Source organism: Lagopus leucura, unplaced genomic scaffold (genome assembly GCF_019238085.1).
Source record: "Lagopus leucura isolate 7727_CA_CO unplaced genomic scaffold, USGS_WTPT01 Super-Scaffold_100157, whole genome shotgun sequence".
In the NCBI taxonomy this organism is placed as follows: domain Eukaryota; kingdom Metazoa; phylum Chordata; class Aves; order Galliformes; family Phasianidae; genus Lagopus; species Lagopus leucura.
This window is the reverse complement of record NW_024962334.1, coordinates 16,031,405-16,049,793: the sequence shown is the minus strand read 5'-3', so window position 1 is coordinate 16,049,793 and position 18,389 is coordinate 16,031,405. Positions and strand designations below refer to the sequence as shown.

General features: G+C 35.1%; 1 protein-coding gene across 1 annotated transcript in view; it reads left to right on the top strand.

Annotated features, from left to right (window-relative positions):
- KCNH8 (potassium voltage-gated channel subfamily H member 8) overlaps window positions 1-18,389 on the top strand; it is a 153,786-nt gene that overhangs the window by 101,737 nt on the left and 33,660 nt on the right. The window contains exons 8-9 of the mRNA XM_042888791.1: window positions 12,345-12,542; window positions 16,596-16,795. Coding sequence (XP_042744725.1) covers window positions 12,345-12,542; window positions 16,596-16,795 — 398 coding nt within the window. The remainder of the gene's footprint in view (window positions 1-12,344; window positions 12,543-16,595; window positions 16,796-18,389) is intronic.

Genomic DNA, 18,389 nt, shown 5'->3' with positions numbered 1-18,389 from the left:
TTTTCTTCCTTGCTTTTTTCTCTCGTTTTCTTTGCTTCTCATTCTGTTTTTCTCTCTTTTCATTCTTTTTTTTTTTTTTTTTTTTTTTTTTTTTTTTTTTTTTTTCTCATCTTTATTCAGAAAATAGTATCATTGGAATCAATTTAAAATCATGGATACATTTACAAATTTAAACGTGGCAAAATAAGAAAGATGTTGCGATGTTGCGTAGAAATATTACTTCTGAATTGTCAGAATGTGATTGCATTGAGAAAAGTGCTAATGTTAAAATCTTGCTCCGTTCTATAGCTCTAATACTGATATTTTAACTGACTATGTGCGGTGTTTGGAAGATACACAGTGTGGGCACAGCTTTAAGGCTCTAGAAATCTTTATCTCAGCAAGTTTTCTCACCTCGGAAAACTGTAATTCTGTGTGCAGCAGCTTGACTCTGGCTTGGCTCTCCTGAGACAGTTATGTTCTTTTCCTGCTTTTCTCCTCCAGCTTTTTAAAATCTTTTGTTATTAAATTTCATGTTGTTCCCCTCATTCATTCTCATGGGTGAAACAGATGTTTCAGTAAGACACAGGATGAAGAAGTAAGATCAATTTTCAGTTAATGAACACAAAATAGAGGCGTAATTGTGTGGAGGTACTGACTGATCCCACCACTGTCATTCCTTTTGCTCTAATATGTTGTCTCTCATTTCCATAGGCTTAGCTGATATCAGACTACTTTATAGGGTCTTGATTGGCTCTATGCTGTTTTGAATTGCATATATTAAACTATTCCCTTTCAAATTTTTATCAAGAAATTGCTTTTAAACCTCTCTCTACAACCAGAAGATAATACTGAAAGCGTTTCCTGTTGCTTAGAGGCATTCATCTGGTGAGAACCATAGGAGCTATTGAAACTCAGTTGTCGTGAATGTAGTGAGGAGATTAGGAGAAGAGCAAGGGTCAGTAAGCTTCGTGCCGAAGGTGGTCAAAGGAGTCAAGTATAATTTCTGAAACTGTCTTGAGAAAATTCTTTGTTGACCACCAGAAATTCAGCTGCAAATTTTTAATAGTGCACCTAGAGTACAACTTATACAACTTATAACATTCAGACTATGGAGGAGTTGTTATTAAAGTAAAAATAAATAAACAAAATAAGTGAATAACTAACCAATGATTTTATAGAAAATCAAGTGTTTTTACTTTGGGAGAAGTTTTAAGCAGATCAATAAATAGCTTTCTTCACCATAGAACACATCCATTCACCTTTCAGGTTTTTACTCTCTTAATATAGGTCTTGTAATTTATTGCATTTCTGAAAATAAGAGCTCAACCATATCTGAACCAGTGTAGTTCACCTGCTCTGCAACAGAACACTGTCCCCACCTACTTTTTCTATCACACAGTTCCAATCACAACTTAAAGGGACTTGGGTGCCTGACTCCCAGCGAATGATTTATGCCTTGAATCATCTCTCAGCACAGTGAATGGAAGATTCTGGTACAGAATGAGGTGCATAGCATCCAAGTAGAACCAGAAGGAAATGTGGAAAATAGAGTTGTAATTTCAGTCCCTTTCCCCGAAGGTTTGTATGCCTCACTTCATCTGCAGGGAATTTATGAGATAGTTTTGTAGGTAGTGAGGAACTGTATGTACCACATAATGGAATTTATTGTATAAATTCCTCAAATAATAGCATTGATCCAAACTGGTAAATATGGAAGTGTTGAGCATCCTGATAGTTTACTTGTGTTTGTTCAGTGTTGCACCTGTAGTAGTGAGGATTGCTGCTGTTTGCAGCACTTCATGCAATCCTCTCACTCTACACTAGCAACTTGGGATTGTCTTGATCTAGTACACAGACCTGAAGCAGGTATTTCTGGTGAAAAACAAAGCAGAATCCACTGATTTCTTTTAGGCACAGGAGGAAGAGAGACAGTTACTGAATTGTACTTTTCTTTAGCATGGAGTTCAGACATTGGAACATGTGTGTAGGATATAGAAGATGCAGATACAAAGCAAATCTTTTAAAGAGAGCTCCATATCCTGGTGTACAGTTTTCTCCACTTTTTGTTCTTCCTAGGCAGCTCTCTTTCTTGATACTTCTTGTTATTTTCTTTACAAACTGATATGATTTCAACAGTGGATTCCAACACCTGGAGTCTCTGTCAAGAGTCTCCAGGACTCACATGAAGACAGAGATGAAGGTTGTACTCTCATATGCTGAGAACAGAAATCTTAAGTCTTTTATGATTCTTTTTACCATTGAGGTATTAGGTGAAATGATAGTCTACATACTCTGTCTTTTGCTATAAAATTGACTAGAGCTGTACAGTGGTGGATGAGAAAGAAAGAAAGAAGATAAATTCCTACCTACCCTCCCCAGCAAGTCCTGTAGGAGATGTTGGTGCAGGGCAAGGTGTTTGAAGAATGCCCACAGAGTGCAGATAGGTGGTTCAGAGCAGCTCAATCCTAAAAATCTATGAACTCTGATTCCGTGTGATGACAAATCACTGTGTACTGAGGCTGTCAGATGTGTCAGCTAGCACAGGAAAGACACAGGAAGAATTTATATTGCTAAGGAATTCTTGTTTTTCAGACCCAGGTAATGTAAGTAGCCCATGCATGCTGATGAGTGTACATGCTTCTAGTTTCTTGATTTATCTATCTGAGTCTGGAGCTATGACAAAACAACATCTAGTCATTGTGATGAGTATTTTACTCATTAAGGGCTAAGACTGAGCTACAGCTGCAGTCCTAGGAACAACTGCAGCTGGCAGCTACAGTTGCACTGGCAGGCAGGCAGCAAGATTCAGCCTGGGTCCTCAGCACACATTCATCGGGTTAGAAATGGATGTGAAGATTTATGAATCCTTGCAGAGGAGGAATGAACTTCTGACTAAATTGCACAGGACATCATTCACCAGCTCCAATCAACTGTTCATTTCAATCTGTCACCTCTGAACCTGAATGTTTGACGTTAAACTCTTTTTTAGGTCTGCTTAATTATGTTTTTGATTATTGTTATTTTGATATTTTGTTGTCAGTGATAACAGAATCTGTGATTTTGGATCTATGGTCCTTTCTAAATTTGAAGAAATGGCTCTAAGAAAGGGAAAAAATATATAGCTGTATCTAGAATAAATACAGACATCTTCAATTTAGGAAAATGAATTATAATGCTCTATTGATCTCTATTGAGGCAATTGTACTGAAAGCAGGTCTCTAACATGTTAGCTGACAGCTTAAAAAAAAAGCCATTACTGCAGCTGGGATACTAGTTATGGGTCAGGACCCTCTTGTCTCCATTGCTCAATTAACACAGAATAATAAGGCTGTTCTTGCCCAAAAGGTTATTAAATTCCAAATTTGAGATAAGAAAAGCTCTAACAGATGGGTACAGACTGATGGAGCACAGAGAAGCAAAGAGGACATAGATAGACATGCTCTTTTCACTGAGTGGACTAGAAGTGCTAACATTTCTAATTCCAAGTTTAGCTGCAAGGCATTTGATAGCCTAGAAAAGGACAGTAACAGCTAGTTTGCCTAAGGAGCAGCAATATTAAGCGTTGAGACTCTGATAAGTGGCATCTCCCTAAAGTAGAAGATTTGCAAATGATTTTTATATTTCCAACAATACGTTTGTACTTTTATTTCTTAAACTAGCTATATGTTTATCCTTGTATATTTTACCTGTACTTTAAAAAACAATTAACATTATATGAGATGTCAAAAAGCAGTTAATTTATTTACATTGTTGATTTATTTTAATTTTTTTTTAAAAAAAAAGACAACTTTTTTTGTCCTTGGTAAACAATAATAATAATAATAATTACATGGCATTAGATCTGTTCATAAATTCTTTGCTGGTAAAAAAAAATAATAAAGGAAGAAAATCATTAAAATATTTAATTTCATACAGTAGTTTTTATGTATTAACTGACACAGTCATAAAAGTGGATATAGTAAATATCCCTGCCTAGTCTTTTCAATTAAGTGTGGAACAGAAAAAAACTGCCTGCTTGCAGAAGCAAGAAGGACTAAATCTCCCATGTATCCACAAATAGCCATCTGACAAATTACTGTTGAGAAGATCTGTGCATACTTAGAGAAAAAGAGTTTCAGGGATGTTTCTTTTCAACATTTATCTACTTGATATATGAAACTGAACAACTTATGACCTAGTTCTACAGTAATGCAGGTGCACACATCATTTATACTGGAACTTGTATGCAACAGTAAGCATGTTTAGATAATTATCATAAAATATCATGGCAAACGTATTCCTTGTAAATTTGCTGAGTTAGCTCCTAAAGCAGAACCACTGGAGTTAGCTTTCAATCTAGGAATAAATGCATCTCTATTTTAATTGAAATAATTACTGTGTTAAAATATGAGACTGTAGTAAACTTGCATTGGAGACTTCCCCATCAGTATGAAAAAAAGAGTTCTGAATTGTTTAGTCAGCTACAGAACATCAGCTTCATACCTCAGAAACACAATCTCCAGCACAATGGTAGCAAGGTTGGGATTTAAGAGGGTCAAGTTATCCAAATCCTGCACAGCTAGCTTCAGGCCAGCCCAGCAAACAAGGGTAATTCAGCCATTTATTTTCTGTCCCACTTCATAAATGATCCTGGAGGAAAACTCCAATTTTAACCTTTTTAACCTAATGCAGAGCTAACTTTCTAGAGGCTGTCTCAGAGCTCCACTCAAAGGAACATGACTCCTCCCATCCCACTTCCATTTCTTCTTTCTTCTTTCACCAGAATATACTACAGTAGTTGATATGAAATTAATTCTTTAGCAAGAGAGCTTTTAGCCTCATATTGAAGGAGAAATGGAAGTAGCTAATTCATCCAACTAACTAGCACAGTAAGAAATATCTGGTTCTCTGTCTGTTGAACTGTGTCTGGACTCATCCTCAGGGGGTTTGTCAAGTCAAGAAGTCCAGAAACAGTGAAAGAACTAAGCATTATTTCACAGAAAAAATAAGTTATGATTACATCTTGTAATGCAAATATTTAATGCATGAATGTGATTAGATTCTGGGAAGAATCTAAGTCTTGAAATGTGTTGTTGGTAAACCAGGTACACTGTGCTTTGTGCAGTGTTTACATTAGGTGGAAGTGCTGCAGAACTCTACCCTTCTTGCTTGTAACTAACCAAATATTGTTTAAAAGATATCTTTCTAATTGCTTTCTAATAAAATGCTACTATTACAAGTATTTCACATCAGGCACGTTCGCTGTCGATGACAATCATAGAATCATAGAATCACCAAGGTTGGAAAAGATCTAAAAGATCATCCAGTCCAGCCGTTCCCTATTCCCAATAGCTCCCACTAAACCATGTCCCTCAACACAACATTCAGCCTTTCCTTGAACACCCCCAGGGTCAGTGACTCCACCACCTCCCTTGGCAGTCCATTCCAGTGCCTAAGCCACAAGCCACAAGCCACAGACATGTCCTGAAGACAACCAGAGAGACTTAGGAAATGACTGTGTAATCCATAAATTTGATACTTTCACTAACTAGGATGAATTATAAGCTCCCTCTAGGATGAAAAGTATCTCTCCTTGCACTTCTGACCTTCCTAAATGAAAATATAAATTATTTAATGAACCATACGTTGCTGATGACAGAAGATTTAATGCTTCCCACCAAGGAATGTTTTCAGTATCCCCAAAGGTACATCAATTTTAACATGAGAATATAGAAATTTTGCTTTCTTATTATAAGCAATGATATTTGCAGTCATCTCACAGTCAATTTAGAGCAGGAGTTTGTCAAATAATTAAAACTTAATTGTCAGCTTTTTGGCGCTTCTGTGGGCTCAGCTGTGTTTTTGTTGCTATTAACAATGTTACAGTTAGATTTTAGAGGTTTCTTTCCTCTATTTATCCCTTGATTGAGTAGCTCTTCTGTCTAAAACTACTGAGTTCATTAAATATTTATTGTGCCATGAAAACTTCATTTTCTCTGAGTACAGTGGGTCAATATCTTGTTAGGACTTTTTCAAGTTGCATGAGTTAAAGTTTTACAGTATGTAATTATTTGTACAATAGCTTCTAAGTATATATTCAATTAGAAATACAACCTGTTTATTTACAAAGGGTATTAGCCGTACAGAAGCATTACATAGGATGCCACTCTTCAAATTAAATTTATTTTCAATAACTGAAAAAGCTTAAAGCTATATCTAAAAATGCTGTTATCAGAGGAATTATGCATTTAGTTTGGAAAACTCCATGGTTATTATAAATCTAAAGCATCTCATTGTATATATCCAGATAGTTAGCTTAAAAACTTTCCGTTAAGTTCTAGGGAAAGAGACATTTTCCTCTAGTTCAGAGTCCAAGAACATCGGTCAGTGAATCTACAAAGATTATTTCATCATTTGAGGCAGGCATTCCAAGGAAGACAACCTCTGCTTACATGATTTTGAATACAGAAGTTGGTATATCACTATTGCCGAAGTCTTATGGAGCAATAGGGCTTGCATGAATCCTCAAATTTTATCTTTGTTTTTCTATTCTGATTGCCTGATGTCCAAATTCAAAATTTGCTCTTGATGACGTTGCAGATGCTTGAATCATAGAGTCATAGAATCATTTGAATTGGAAAGGATCCATAGAGGTCATCTAGTCTACCTCCCCTGCAATGAACAGGGGACCTACAGCTAGATCAGATTGCTCAAAGCCCTGTCCAGCCTGACCTTGAATGTCTCCAAAGATGGGGCTTCCACCACCTCTTCGGCAACCTGCTCCACTGCCTCACCACCCTTACTGTAAAAAACTTCTTCCTTATATCCTAGACTCCTCTTTTAGTTTGAAACCATTTCCCCTTGTCTTATCAGAACAGAACCTGTTATAGAGTCTGTTCCCTTCCTTCCTGTAGCTCCCCTTTATATACTGAAAGACTGCTATCAGATTTCCCCAGAAATCAATGATAGAATTCCCAAAGTCCAAGAGAGTATTATGATTTTAGCTACATCTTCAAATTTTTGGTCCTTAATAAAGAAGCAAGAGAGAGGCAAAGATATATCCATATAGCAGCATTGTTAGGATCATCTTTGTGTCTTGGATTTGGCTTGTGGAAATCTTCCTTCATTTGTTAATTTAGTAAAGATGCAATAAAAATTCAGTCCAGTGTCTCTGCAACTCAGAACAAATGGCATTTTTATTGAATCTATCCACTCCTACTGTCCACTTAACTGCTAGTATATGACAATAATCTCAAAATTTACTGCTCATTAATGCTCACAAATAATTTTAGAGAGAAAATATCTCAAGTTTTGTTTCTAAGAAAGGCATGGTTTTGAAACTCAACTGTTTTTCTTTTCAAAATGTTACATTTGTTTTCATTGCCATCATTTGAGAAATCCCCAGAATATGCTGTTAATAATTTCACATAGTGACATAAATATGCAGCACTAACATGAATGCAGGCTTTATTTTGATTTATGCACTAGGATTTAAAGAGATGAACATCTCAGATCAGAAGCATAAAATCTTCTTATAAATTTCTTTTTATCACTCCCCTCCAAGGATTTTATCTATTTAATAGCACACTTGATAGAAAGGGGAACATTTTTTTCCTCTTTGATTATACATTAGAAGTATTTTTGGTGTGGTTTTTTACCATCTGTAATGTCAGCATTCATCAAACAAAACTTTTGTATGCAAATATTCTACAGATTACGTAATATTACGTACCTTTTTCTGTTGGCAGTTAAATGTCCACTGAGCTCAGAGGCTAAGTATAATCTGCTTGTACAAAATTAACATAGTTAACACTTCATTATCTGGAGAAATATGTACAATGAATGCACCAGATTGGTATTATGACTCAGACAAAGCAATACTGTGGAAAAGGTTTAAACAGGCATAAATTAGATTTTAAAACTATATCGTTAAAGTTTCACAGAGGAAAGATAAAGGTGATACTACAGACTGTGGAGGGCAGATATATTTGCCTCGCTTTGATCTGAAGCATTAATCTCCATAATTCTTCCAGGGATGGCACATGCAAGGCAGCTCATCATGTACTTGGGCTCTCATCCCAGAATCGACTTGAGCTGTCCTGCATGCTCCTACCACAAGTAATCCAGCCACAGGCAGTTAAGATAAAACTGTTTTATACTGTCCAGGTTAAATCTAATTTCTTCCTATTTCATGAAAAGGATATCCCTCCACATAATTTGACTGTATGAGGATTGACTGTAGTGAGGATTTGACTGCAACTGGTGTTTCTCTGGCAACTCACATTATAAGTTCCTCATACACATGTCATATATTTTTCTAATGTAAGAAAAAATAATTAAACGTATTGTAATAAGGAATATGACTCCAAGGTTCGTATTTTATAATGAAATAAAAATAAGAAAAGAAATTATGAAATTCCTTTTGGAATTACTTTAATAATTCTAGGCAGAGGTTCTTGAGAAAATTGTCAATGTATTTGGTTTATCACATTTGTTTTCTTTCTTATTTTAAATTTCTGTTTTATGTAGGAAAGTGTGTTAACAAAGACCAAAGGTAGTAGATTATTCCTAACAGTTCCTCATTGTCATGGAATTGTTATGGTTATGTGTATTGTACTGATAAGAAGTCTTCCAAGTCTCTCTCTCATGTACTGCCACTAAACTTTTATTTGTTTTTGAAAGCCAGCTAGATCCTTTCTTCAAACACAACCTCTGGGCTAGATTTGGTCTTTTGTAGCCTGAGGCAGCTGAAATGCCATGTAGGTGCACATCGAGGTATTTATTTTGAAAAAATAAGAACTCATGTCCCATGCTTTACTACAGTACAACTATATATCATAGATGTTTCATGGTCTAGAAGCTGCATGTGTATGACACTTTCTGGATGGTGGGCTTTTCTATTTCAAATGTGAAGAAAAGCGTGGTTGGAAGTATGATTACTCCTGTCATCTCTTTGGGTCTTTAATCCTAAAACCATCTGCTCCAGTACTTGTGTGCCTCTCTTAATATGACAAGTAAAATTTCATAATAGATCAAACCTGCAAAGAAATTATAGGTTTTGTGACAATGAAAGGGTAACAGCTGTGTTCCATGGGATTAAGTAGTTTGATTGCTACTGTATAATGTATTAATAGTCTAGAAAAAAATGTGAATGGTGCTGTTGTCAAAAATATTTTGGCTAGGCAGGATTAAAAAAAGCTTTAAGGACATTTAGAAGAATACTTTAAATGAGTTATAAGAGCAGAGGCAGTGTTTTTTTTAATAATTCAGAGTCATGCATGCTCAAGAAGTAAAATAATTTGGGTTTATACAACTTTTTATTTTCAATGCATTGTACTAGTTAGTAAGAGACAGATCAACTATGGAAATTTCATTGAAAGCAATTTAAATAGCAAAGCTAATGTTTTAATGTCAAAAGACAACTAGGGTTCAAGGAGGTAGGAATACATTAACTCATAAAAATGATAGTAAAAATGATAGTGTTATATAAAAACATAAAACAACAGTATTGTCTTATTTCAAATACAATATTAGTTCTGTTTTCCTCTTTTTAAATTATCTTCAACTATGGCACGAAGAAATGCATTCTGAAGAAGTAACATGGATAGCTGATGAAGGTGATTGGGTCAAAAAAAAAAAAAATCAGATATTGATACCACAAGAGCTTTTACAAATAGGGAATTTACTTACTTGTTCTATTTTCACAAGTGCTCTGTCCTAAGATCCATTTTGAGAAAGTTAGTATTTCATGGAAGAGTAGATATATATGCTAAAATTTTGGCATCAGTGGGATCCTTGCAACAGGCTTTGCCCATTCTTTCCCAATTGAAATATGAGAAGATCTTTTGTAGATCTGAGTGTACTGCTTCCTATTGAAGAGCTGGTATCATTTCCCATACACACCTGCATCAACTTGTTGCCTGACTGTGGGTCTGAAGTGAGAAGCTGCCAATAATGAACTGGGACTGTTGCAGTGGGAGTTAACATAGTTCTCAGGGCATATGTTGACTTTCATTATAAAATGTATTCCAGTGAAAAAGGACCTAATTTTTCATCTACTTTTTCTTTAATGACTCCAAACCATTTGCTTAAACTTAGATTTGCAGGCATAAAATATACAGACTTCTGTGTTAAAATTTATGATCTCTTTATATCAAACAGCTGAATGTGCTCCAGTTCAAAGGATATTTTTTCAGCTTATTTTTTTCTGTTTGGGGCTTGTTTATTTTTTGATTGCTAAAAATGAGGTGAAGAAACTTTAAATTAGCTGCAGTATGAATCTTCAGTGAAAGTGATAGCAAAGGACAGAAGGATAGGAGTACAGAGGCCAAGAACCGGGAGCTTTTACAACATTCCCAGAAGAGAGATTTTCTCCGAAGGGACATTATTTTAGTATCCACACATCAGCCACAGTTATTTTAAATAATTTATTTAATTTTTTGACAATTTTGTGATTGTTCATATGCACTATATGTCTGATAAGATATATCCAGGTAGGAAAGCAAAAGAGGCTGGTTTGCAGATGTTTTCCTGAGGAATTGTATTTTGGGCTTTCAAACCTACTGCTGAAATGTACAATGGGAGTTTTGTATATCAAGTTTAGACAGACTTATTAACTCCATCTTCTCTCTATCAGGAGTTGTATTAAGCTTTTGTTCTTCAATGTATGGGTTTACATTCTTTAATGCAGGCATAGAAATGAAATCAGCTATATTAAGGACCATATCATTGTTGAAGAAATGGTGTTTTTGTGAGATAACACTGCAGGAGGAAGCAGCAAGACCTAAACCAGCAGAAAAGTAGAGCATCAATGCAACCCTGATAATATAACCACAATAATTGCAAAACTGATTAATTGCTTCAAGTTTCTGCAGCATTCATTCTTAAAGTATTGATTATTTGTATGCACGCATAAGCTGTTCACAGCATTCAGCAGATTGTGCTGCACAGACACTTCTAATTATTTGCTATGGCTGAGGATGGGATGCAAGCCTTATATTGTGCCTTCCCCATGCAATTACTGCTGGTGCGTGCTGACACTACTTATCTTGTAGCTGGATTGCCAGCAACAGTTAAGTTACAACTTTTGCTCTTCTTTCATTTTAGGCAATTAGGAGCCACAAATATAAAATGTGTTTAATGCTACCAGCTATGGCTAGATCTTATATGCTGTTATTATCCAGCCTTTCTGGCTTAGCTTTCTCTGCAAGCATGTGTGCAGGAGTCTAGTGTTGAGGACTGCACTGTGTGGTAGCAGTAGAAACTCAAACAGCTCACCTTAGAGGGGTAAATATTTACAAACTTTTCCTGAGTATAATTGGAAACATTGAGTCAGACAATTAAAATGTATCTCCTACTTTTGCAAATAGTCTGTACAGGAGAGGCTCCCTGGCACCTGCTCCATCACAGCCAAATAAATAATTGTGTGCTGAGTGGAGTGGGAGAAGAAAGTAAGCTTCAGAAAGTGATTCAGTCTTTCCGTGCATACATGACTGGACATAATTACTGAAGCTCCCAGCACAGAACAAGGAGAGCCCTACTACTTCTGAAAGTACCCTAAGTACTAAGAACATTTCATTGTGATGTTTATACCTGACCATCCAAGCCATCAGCTTAACACACAAAAGTGAGCACACAAACTGATTTTAGTCTCATTTTAGTCCTCATTTTTGCAAAGCATTATATCTATGAAATTCTTTGAAGTTGTTTCTTTTCCTCGTGAAAAAGAGAATAACGTATTTTTCACTACTTGTACTTTCTTTTATCTTTTTTTTTTTGTAAATATCTTCGAAGCAGTATCTAGTATTACTTTCTGTAGTATCCATACACTCATTCAGCGAAATGAAGAGAAGCGTTAAATTAGTAATTTATTAAATACTTACAAAAAACTCAGAATCTCATCTTCAGAAAATTAATAATGGTTTTGTCTGTTCTGCTTAGTCGTCTGAATCTTTTCTGTGGTGAATATAAACATGCAGTAGGTTCTCAATATGTAATTATTACTTTAAGATTTTAATCTTAGAATCCCAGAAATCTTTCCAAGCATTTATTAATGTAAAGAATCAAATCAATCGATGTTGCATTCTTGTTGCAGTGTCACTATGTGATGATTTTTCCTTTTCTGTCCCTTAGTGGATTTTGTGAATTATCTAACTAGACTTGTAATGTACAATTCAAAGATATTATGGAGAAATCCGTTTATCGAGGGAAATGATCTTTTACATGCTATATAAATTCTTGCAGTTTCATTTATTTTTATTCTTGGAATCCTGTGTAGAATGCAGCGTCTTCTGAACAAGCATTTTATAGTGTCATGTTATTTTAAAAAGTGTGTAGTATTCATGATTTCAGTATTCCTTAACTATTCCTTTTATGTTTTCCAGGTTGGCTTCATGAGCTAGGAAAACGAATAGAGTCTCCTTACTACGACAATAATACACTAGGAGGCCCATCAATCAGAAGTGCCTATATAGCTGCCCTGTATTTCACCCTCAGCAGCCTCACAAGTGTTGGGTTTGGAAATGTTTCAGCCAATACTGATGCTGAAAAGATCTTCTCCATTTGCACAATGCTCATAGGAGGTAGGTACAATGCTAAGCATCAGATGAATTGTTTTGGGGATAGAGAAAGTAAAACAAGAGCAGGTTTTGATTTAAGAGCAAACAATCATTAATTTTAAATAACAAAAATAAGGAAAAAAATGTTATTGTTTTTAAACTGGATAAACTCTCTCATGCAGGTTTATCTCCAAGCTTTTAATAGTAAGAGAAGTCATCATCCAATAAAATACAAACTCATTGTATTGTGAGTGGGTGCCAACAATGCACAAGGGAGCATCTGTCTTTTGATTATGTGTCTGATACAATCCCAGTCAGTCAAATAATAGGTGCATGTTGAACTCTAATTCAGTTCCCACTACAGCCCTGGGAAGAATGGCAAAGGGAGGATGATAGTCCAAACCTGCATCTGATTATGAGCTGTGATGTATCTATATGTAAAGGGTCAGCCTAGAGAGAAGGCAGCAGAGACAAAATAGAGATGGATGAAATGTTGGGTGAGCCATAAGTGGCTCTAATATGAGGAAAAAGCTGTTCAATTATCATTAAATAAATTTTTCCACATCCTTACTTCAGATTTGCTTCAAAATTGCAATATTTTTGTTATATTTGGAGCTCTTAGTTAGATTTGTAAATTAATGTTAATTACTTGGTGCTATTTTTGGGGTCACCTTCCTGCTCAGGAACCTGGGCACACTCATGAGCTAGAGACACCTGCAGAGCTTCATAAGCCCAAGCCGGGCTATTTACTTTACTTTACTATTTACTTTACAAAAGAAATTAACTTTTCTGTGTTATAGTGCATGCATCACATATCTCTAAGATATCACGGTGGCTATGAAGGACAAATGATCACTTCATGTTTTTTCTAATTATTTTTTACATACTATAAGTTATTTCTACCACCCAACATTTCTAGAAGGTTTGTTTGCAAGGCATTGGTTGCCATTTTTGCAGCATAAATTTTCTTGGCCGAAATTAAATTGACACTTTTAAACTTGGAAGACAGGAAACATGATGAATAACCTGCAAAAGATATATTTATTGCATTCAGTGGTGTTAAAAATACTCAGTCAATTATTTCCATTTTTCTCTATTCTGAAAATGAGCGGCAATGATAAAATGAAACATTCAACAATTTTGACAATGTCACAAAAACTGGACAACTCATTAATTACTTTTGCTGGTGGCATAATGTTATGCTGCTTTAAAATACAATGCATTGTGGCTTTTACTACATAAAATCTTTTGGAATGATGGAAGAAGTATTCATTTATATCAAGAAATCAAGAGATATTCTGAGTAAGGCAGTGATGAATATTTCATTCACTTTGATATGGCAGAGCTTTCACAAGCCTAATAGAACATAATATAAAAGTATCCAACAATTCTATTTAGTGAAGGCATAGAAATTTCTTTTCCATTTCTTATATTACTCAGTGTTAGATCTAATATGCTTGTGAACTGAATAAAGTCAACTAAATGTAGTAAGAGTGAAATGAGAAGTCTAAGGCAAAAATATTCAAGGGCAGCAGAAGAGTGGCTTGACACCTGGGAGGGCACAGGAAACTTGATACATCCAGGTAAGAAAGCAGGGCAGTCTGTTTTGCAGATGTTTTCCCCAAAAATTTATTTTAGATTACATTTGAGTAAATCAGCCTAGCAGGGACACATGAAGGAGTTGGCACTATGCAGCACAGACTGCTCTGAAATCTATTAGGAGTAAAATGCTGCTCTGTGTGCTTTAGAGTATAATGTACTTTCATTTCTTAAGGCATGCTTTGATGTGAGATTTTGTCTTATATTTAATGTTAAGATTCCCTGGTGGAAAGCGATGTCTCGAGAAAAATAGAATTTTTTTTCAGTAATCATACCAAACCATTACTTTATGAAATTTCAGGTAGAATGGGTAGTATGACTTCGTTTAGTAATAGTTTTTAATATGCATTACTGTCTTTTGGAATAAATTCTCAGTTACTCACATAACCTTACAATAAGACAAACATTATTATGAGGATAAAACCTCTTTGTTCAGTTTCTTCAAGTTGGTGACAAAATTTACTTATTAAAATTTAGCCAAAATTCCTACGATACCTAGCATCTATATAATATTAATCAGGTTCGTCTTCCTACAGATCTAATTGTTTTGTATTGTTTTGTACGTGTTCTAAATTTTCTACATGTTCTTTGAGCCAAGAATTTATGCTTTTGTAATTAGAGATACTGGAGGCCCAGCCTAATAGCTGTAGTCATTTCTGGGATCAGAGGTGTTCCTCCAATCCATAAGCAAGAAAAAAATATTTTAGATCAACATTTAAACCAAATACATTTTATGAAATGTGATTTCTTTAAGTTTTAAATTGTCTTGCTTCCTTTTAGAGAATGAATGACTTTGTACAGAAAATAGAGTAGATCTGTGATTATTTGCTAAAGAAATCTAATTACTATCACAGCCAGGAATAAATTATCATTAGTATAAGTTGTCGTCCAATGTACATATGCAAAGATAGATTCTCCAATAATAACACAATCCTTGATCATATGTATGCCAATAACATTGCAAAATTTTGTACGCTGTTCAGCTCCTAACCTTGAAGCCTATGGGGATTGATATGATTTTTGCATATGCATCCATAATCTACAGAGTGCTTTATACCTCTCCACCTTTTTAAAGTGAATATCATATACTCAAAACACAGTGCTACGCTATCTTCAGCCTTGATGAGTTATTTCAAGCCTACTGAATACTTCTATCATAATACACTGTTATCAAACATTACACAAGCCTCCTGTGTTTTGTTGAACAAGATTCTGATTTAGTAATTCACTTCAATATCAGCAAAAACACTTGGCTAATCCAACTGACTCTTCTTAAAAATAAACTTTGAATTATACATTTTCTTTCTAATCAAATCTGATCATTTCCTTTCTCCTCTTTCGTTTATCTTCTTTTACTACTGGACAATGGGTCATATGTGAATACGCGCTCTACATTTATGAAACCACATGAGTAGTGCTTTCTCAATTTTTTTGCACTCCCTTCACAGTAAAGATATAAGTATTGTTGCTAGATCCTTTTTGTTAGACTCTGTAAATTTGCTGCACTCCAAAGCAAAGAATTTTCTGCCCTTTTCTACCACAAGGAAGAATGGTTAATCATCAGACACATCTTTTCTTTGTACCAGTAATCTTGTCTCTGCCTGTTTACCCTGAACTTCTCTAAATTGCCATACAATGTCAACATCTTGTTTGTCTAATTTATAAACCAATTCTTTTGCTGCTCTGAGGAGTCTGCTTCCTTTCAAGTACTATAAAGATAGATGCCTCTTAAGAGGCATCTTAAATAAAATCAAGCTCTTGAACAGTTTTTTTCAATAAACAATTTGTAAATCTGTATATTATATACCTCAGATCAACACCACATGACTGACAATGCAGCAGTAAGTTTTCCCCTTGATAATCCACAAATGTATTTCTGAACAGACAAACCCAGGTGATCTGTGTCTGCAGGCATTTCGTCAGTTTTGTTTCAGGTATTTTTATTCCCAAGCTAGTCTCCAAGTGTAGACAAAAACCTGGATGTCCAAACTTTCTGATAATTATTTTCACAGTATATATGACCTTCTATCTTGATTCCACTCTGTTCTCGATACAACTCTTTAGTTCTATATTTTTGCATGGATTTTCCAAAATCTATTACAATCTATTTAACAGATCTTTTTACTTCAATCTTCGTCTTATTAGTTCCTTATTATTTCCCAAATATGCCTGCTTGCATATATTCATGTATTTTCTTTTTCTTAGGCAATAGGCTTTATTTGGCCTGAACATTCTTCTGTATTAAAATTTGACTAGATAGCAGCAGATGTGACTCTATCCTGTCTCATGACTATGACTATTAGTAACGCAAAAAAAAAAGGAAAAGAATAATAATATGAACACTACTGCATATTTGTTATGGAAAAGAATTTTTATCTATTAATCAGGAAACTTTCCAGAAAACTATATTTACTTTTTATGTTATACGTTAATGCTCAACAAGTCTCTCCATACTGCACGTAATTTCTGTCTCCCTAGCTCTGATGCATGCCTTGGTGTTTGGTAATGTGACTGCCATAATTCAGAGGATGTACTCCAGGTGGTCCCTTTATCACACAAGAACCAAGGATCTGAAGGACTTTATACGGGTCCACCACCTGCCACAGCAGCTAAAGCAAAGGATGCTTGAATATTTCCAAACCACGTGGTCTGTCAACAATGGAATTGATTCCAATGAGGTAACCAAATGAGAATGTTGTGTGTTTGATAGTTTTGTCTGCTGATTTAGAGTTAGGGAAGGGAGTAATCTTCTGTTTGAGATACTGTGTTTTGTGTGATATTATATATGAAAGACAACATTCCTAAAATTAAAGCTGTGCTGTTCCAGGAGGGATATGCTATCAGAGAATCTGTTTTGGAACATACATATCAAAGACTCAGAGTCCTTCATAATTCAGAATTGTTGAAGAGATCCTCATCAGAAAACTTTTGGATGATGCCAGAAACACCACACTGAACACTTTGCTTTCACCAAACACACAGAAAAACTCTACTGTTTTTTCCTGCTTGTTTGTTTGCTTTTATTTTTTTACTCGTCATTCCTCCTTCCTTCATTTTCTTTTATTTATTCATTTTTTTCTATGTATTACTGTAAATAAGAGGTTTGTCCTGGAAGATATTTTCGGAATGCTGAGGTTATTAATTTCCCTGTTCTTAAATACTGATAAATTTGCAGAAAATGACATGAGATTAAAACACAGGACATATTTCCAGTTATGTCTTTGTTCTTTTGCTGGAGTGCGATTTGAATGAAGCATTCCTTTCAGAGCCATTGTGATATTTGTCATTATAAAATCTCAGTGGCCTCTAAAGATAACGTGGACACAGGTAAAAATTGAGAATATTCTTTTCATGTGCACAGCACAATGGATGAGATTTTCAACACCATCTTAGCAAGAGGAGCATAGCAAGATTTTCAAAGATACTAATATGACACTCCAAAAATAGCATCTCCTATCTGTTTTCCTGGAAACTACAAAAGACACAAAGAGCACAAAACACTATTTTACAGAGCAAACTATCAGCTACTAAACACCATTTTTCAGCATATGCACCACCATTCCTTTGCATTTTTGCCAGTGATGAAAAAGAGCCTACGTGCTCTGCTCATAATCATTTGCACCAATGGAGGTGACCCACTGTCACAGTCACACCCATCAATTGGTCTCCATAAACATTCAGCAGGTGTCAGTGAATGTCTGTGGATGCCATTTTTTCCATGTGGAGAAATTCAGTGCCACACCTTTGCTTCATCTGCACTTCCATGTCAGACACCATCCTGTCAGACTGCTTTTCTATTGCCATCTGTTGCATGGCAACAGAATGTAGCAGAATTTTGTTAAGAAGGTGGTTTTCTTAATTTTGTCATCTTCTCATCTTCAAACAGATCTTTTTAGGAAACATATATAGATAGAAATCGTTAACTTTTGGCCAAGTTCCAATGGGAATATGCAAAGAAGTAAGACTAAGTAACACCACGTGGTATTACTTTTAGTTTTTCCATGGAATATACGGAATAAGCACTTTGTCAATATTCTTTCTCTCTTTTTTGGAATACAATTATAGCATCATAAAAAGTAACAGAATATTTAAAAAAAAAAAAAAAAGAAGAAGAAAAAAAAAAGCTTGGAAGCATTGAAAGCTCTATATAGAGTTTTTTTTCTGAGTTTTCTTCTTCCAGTGGTTTTACCACACAGCAGACAATATAGCCTGCTCATGACTTTTGTGCAATCTTTTTAAAGAAAACCTAAACTAAGTTCACATTGCCTAGTG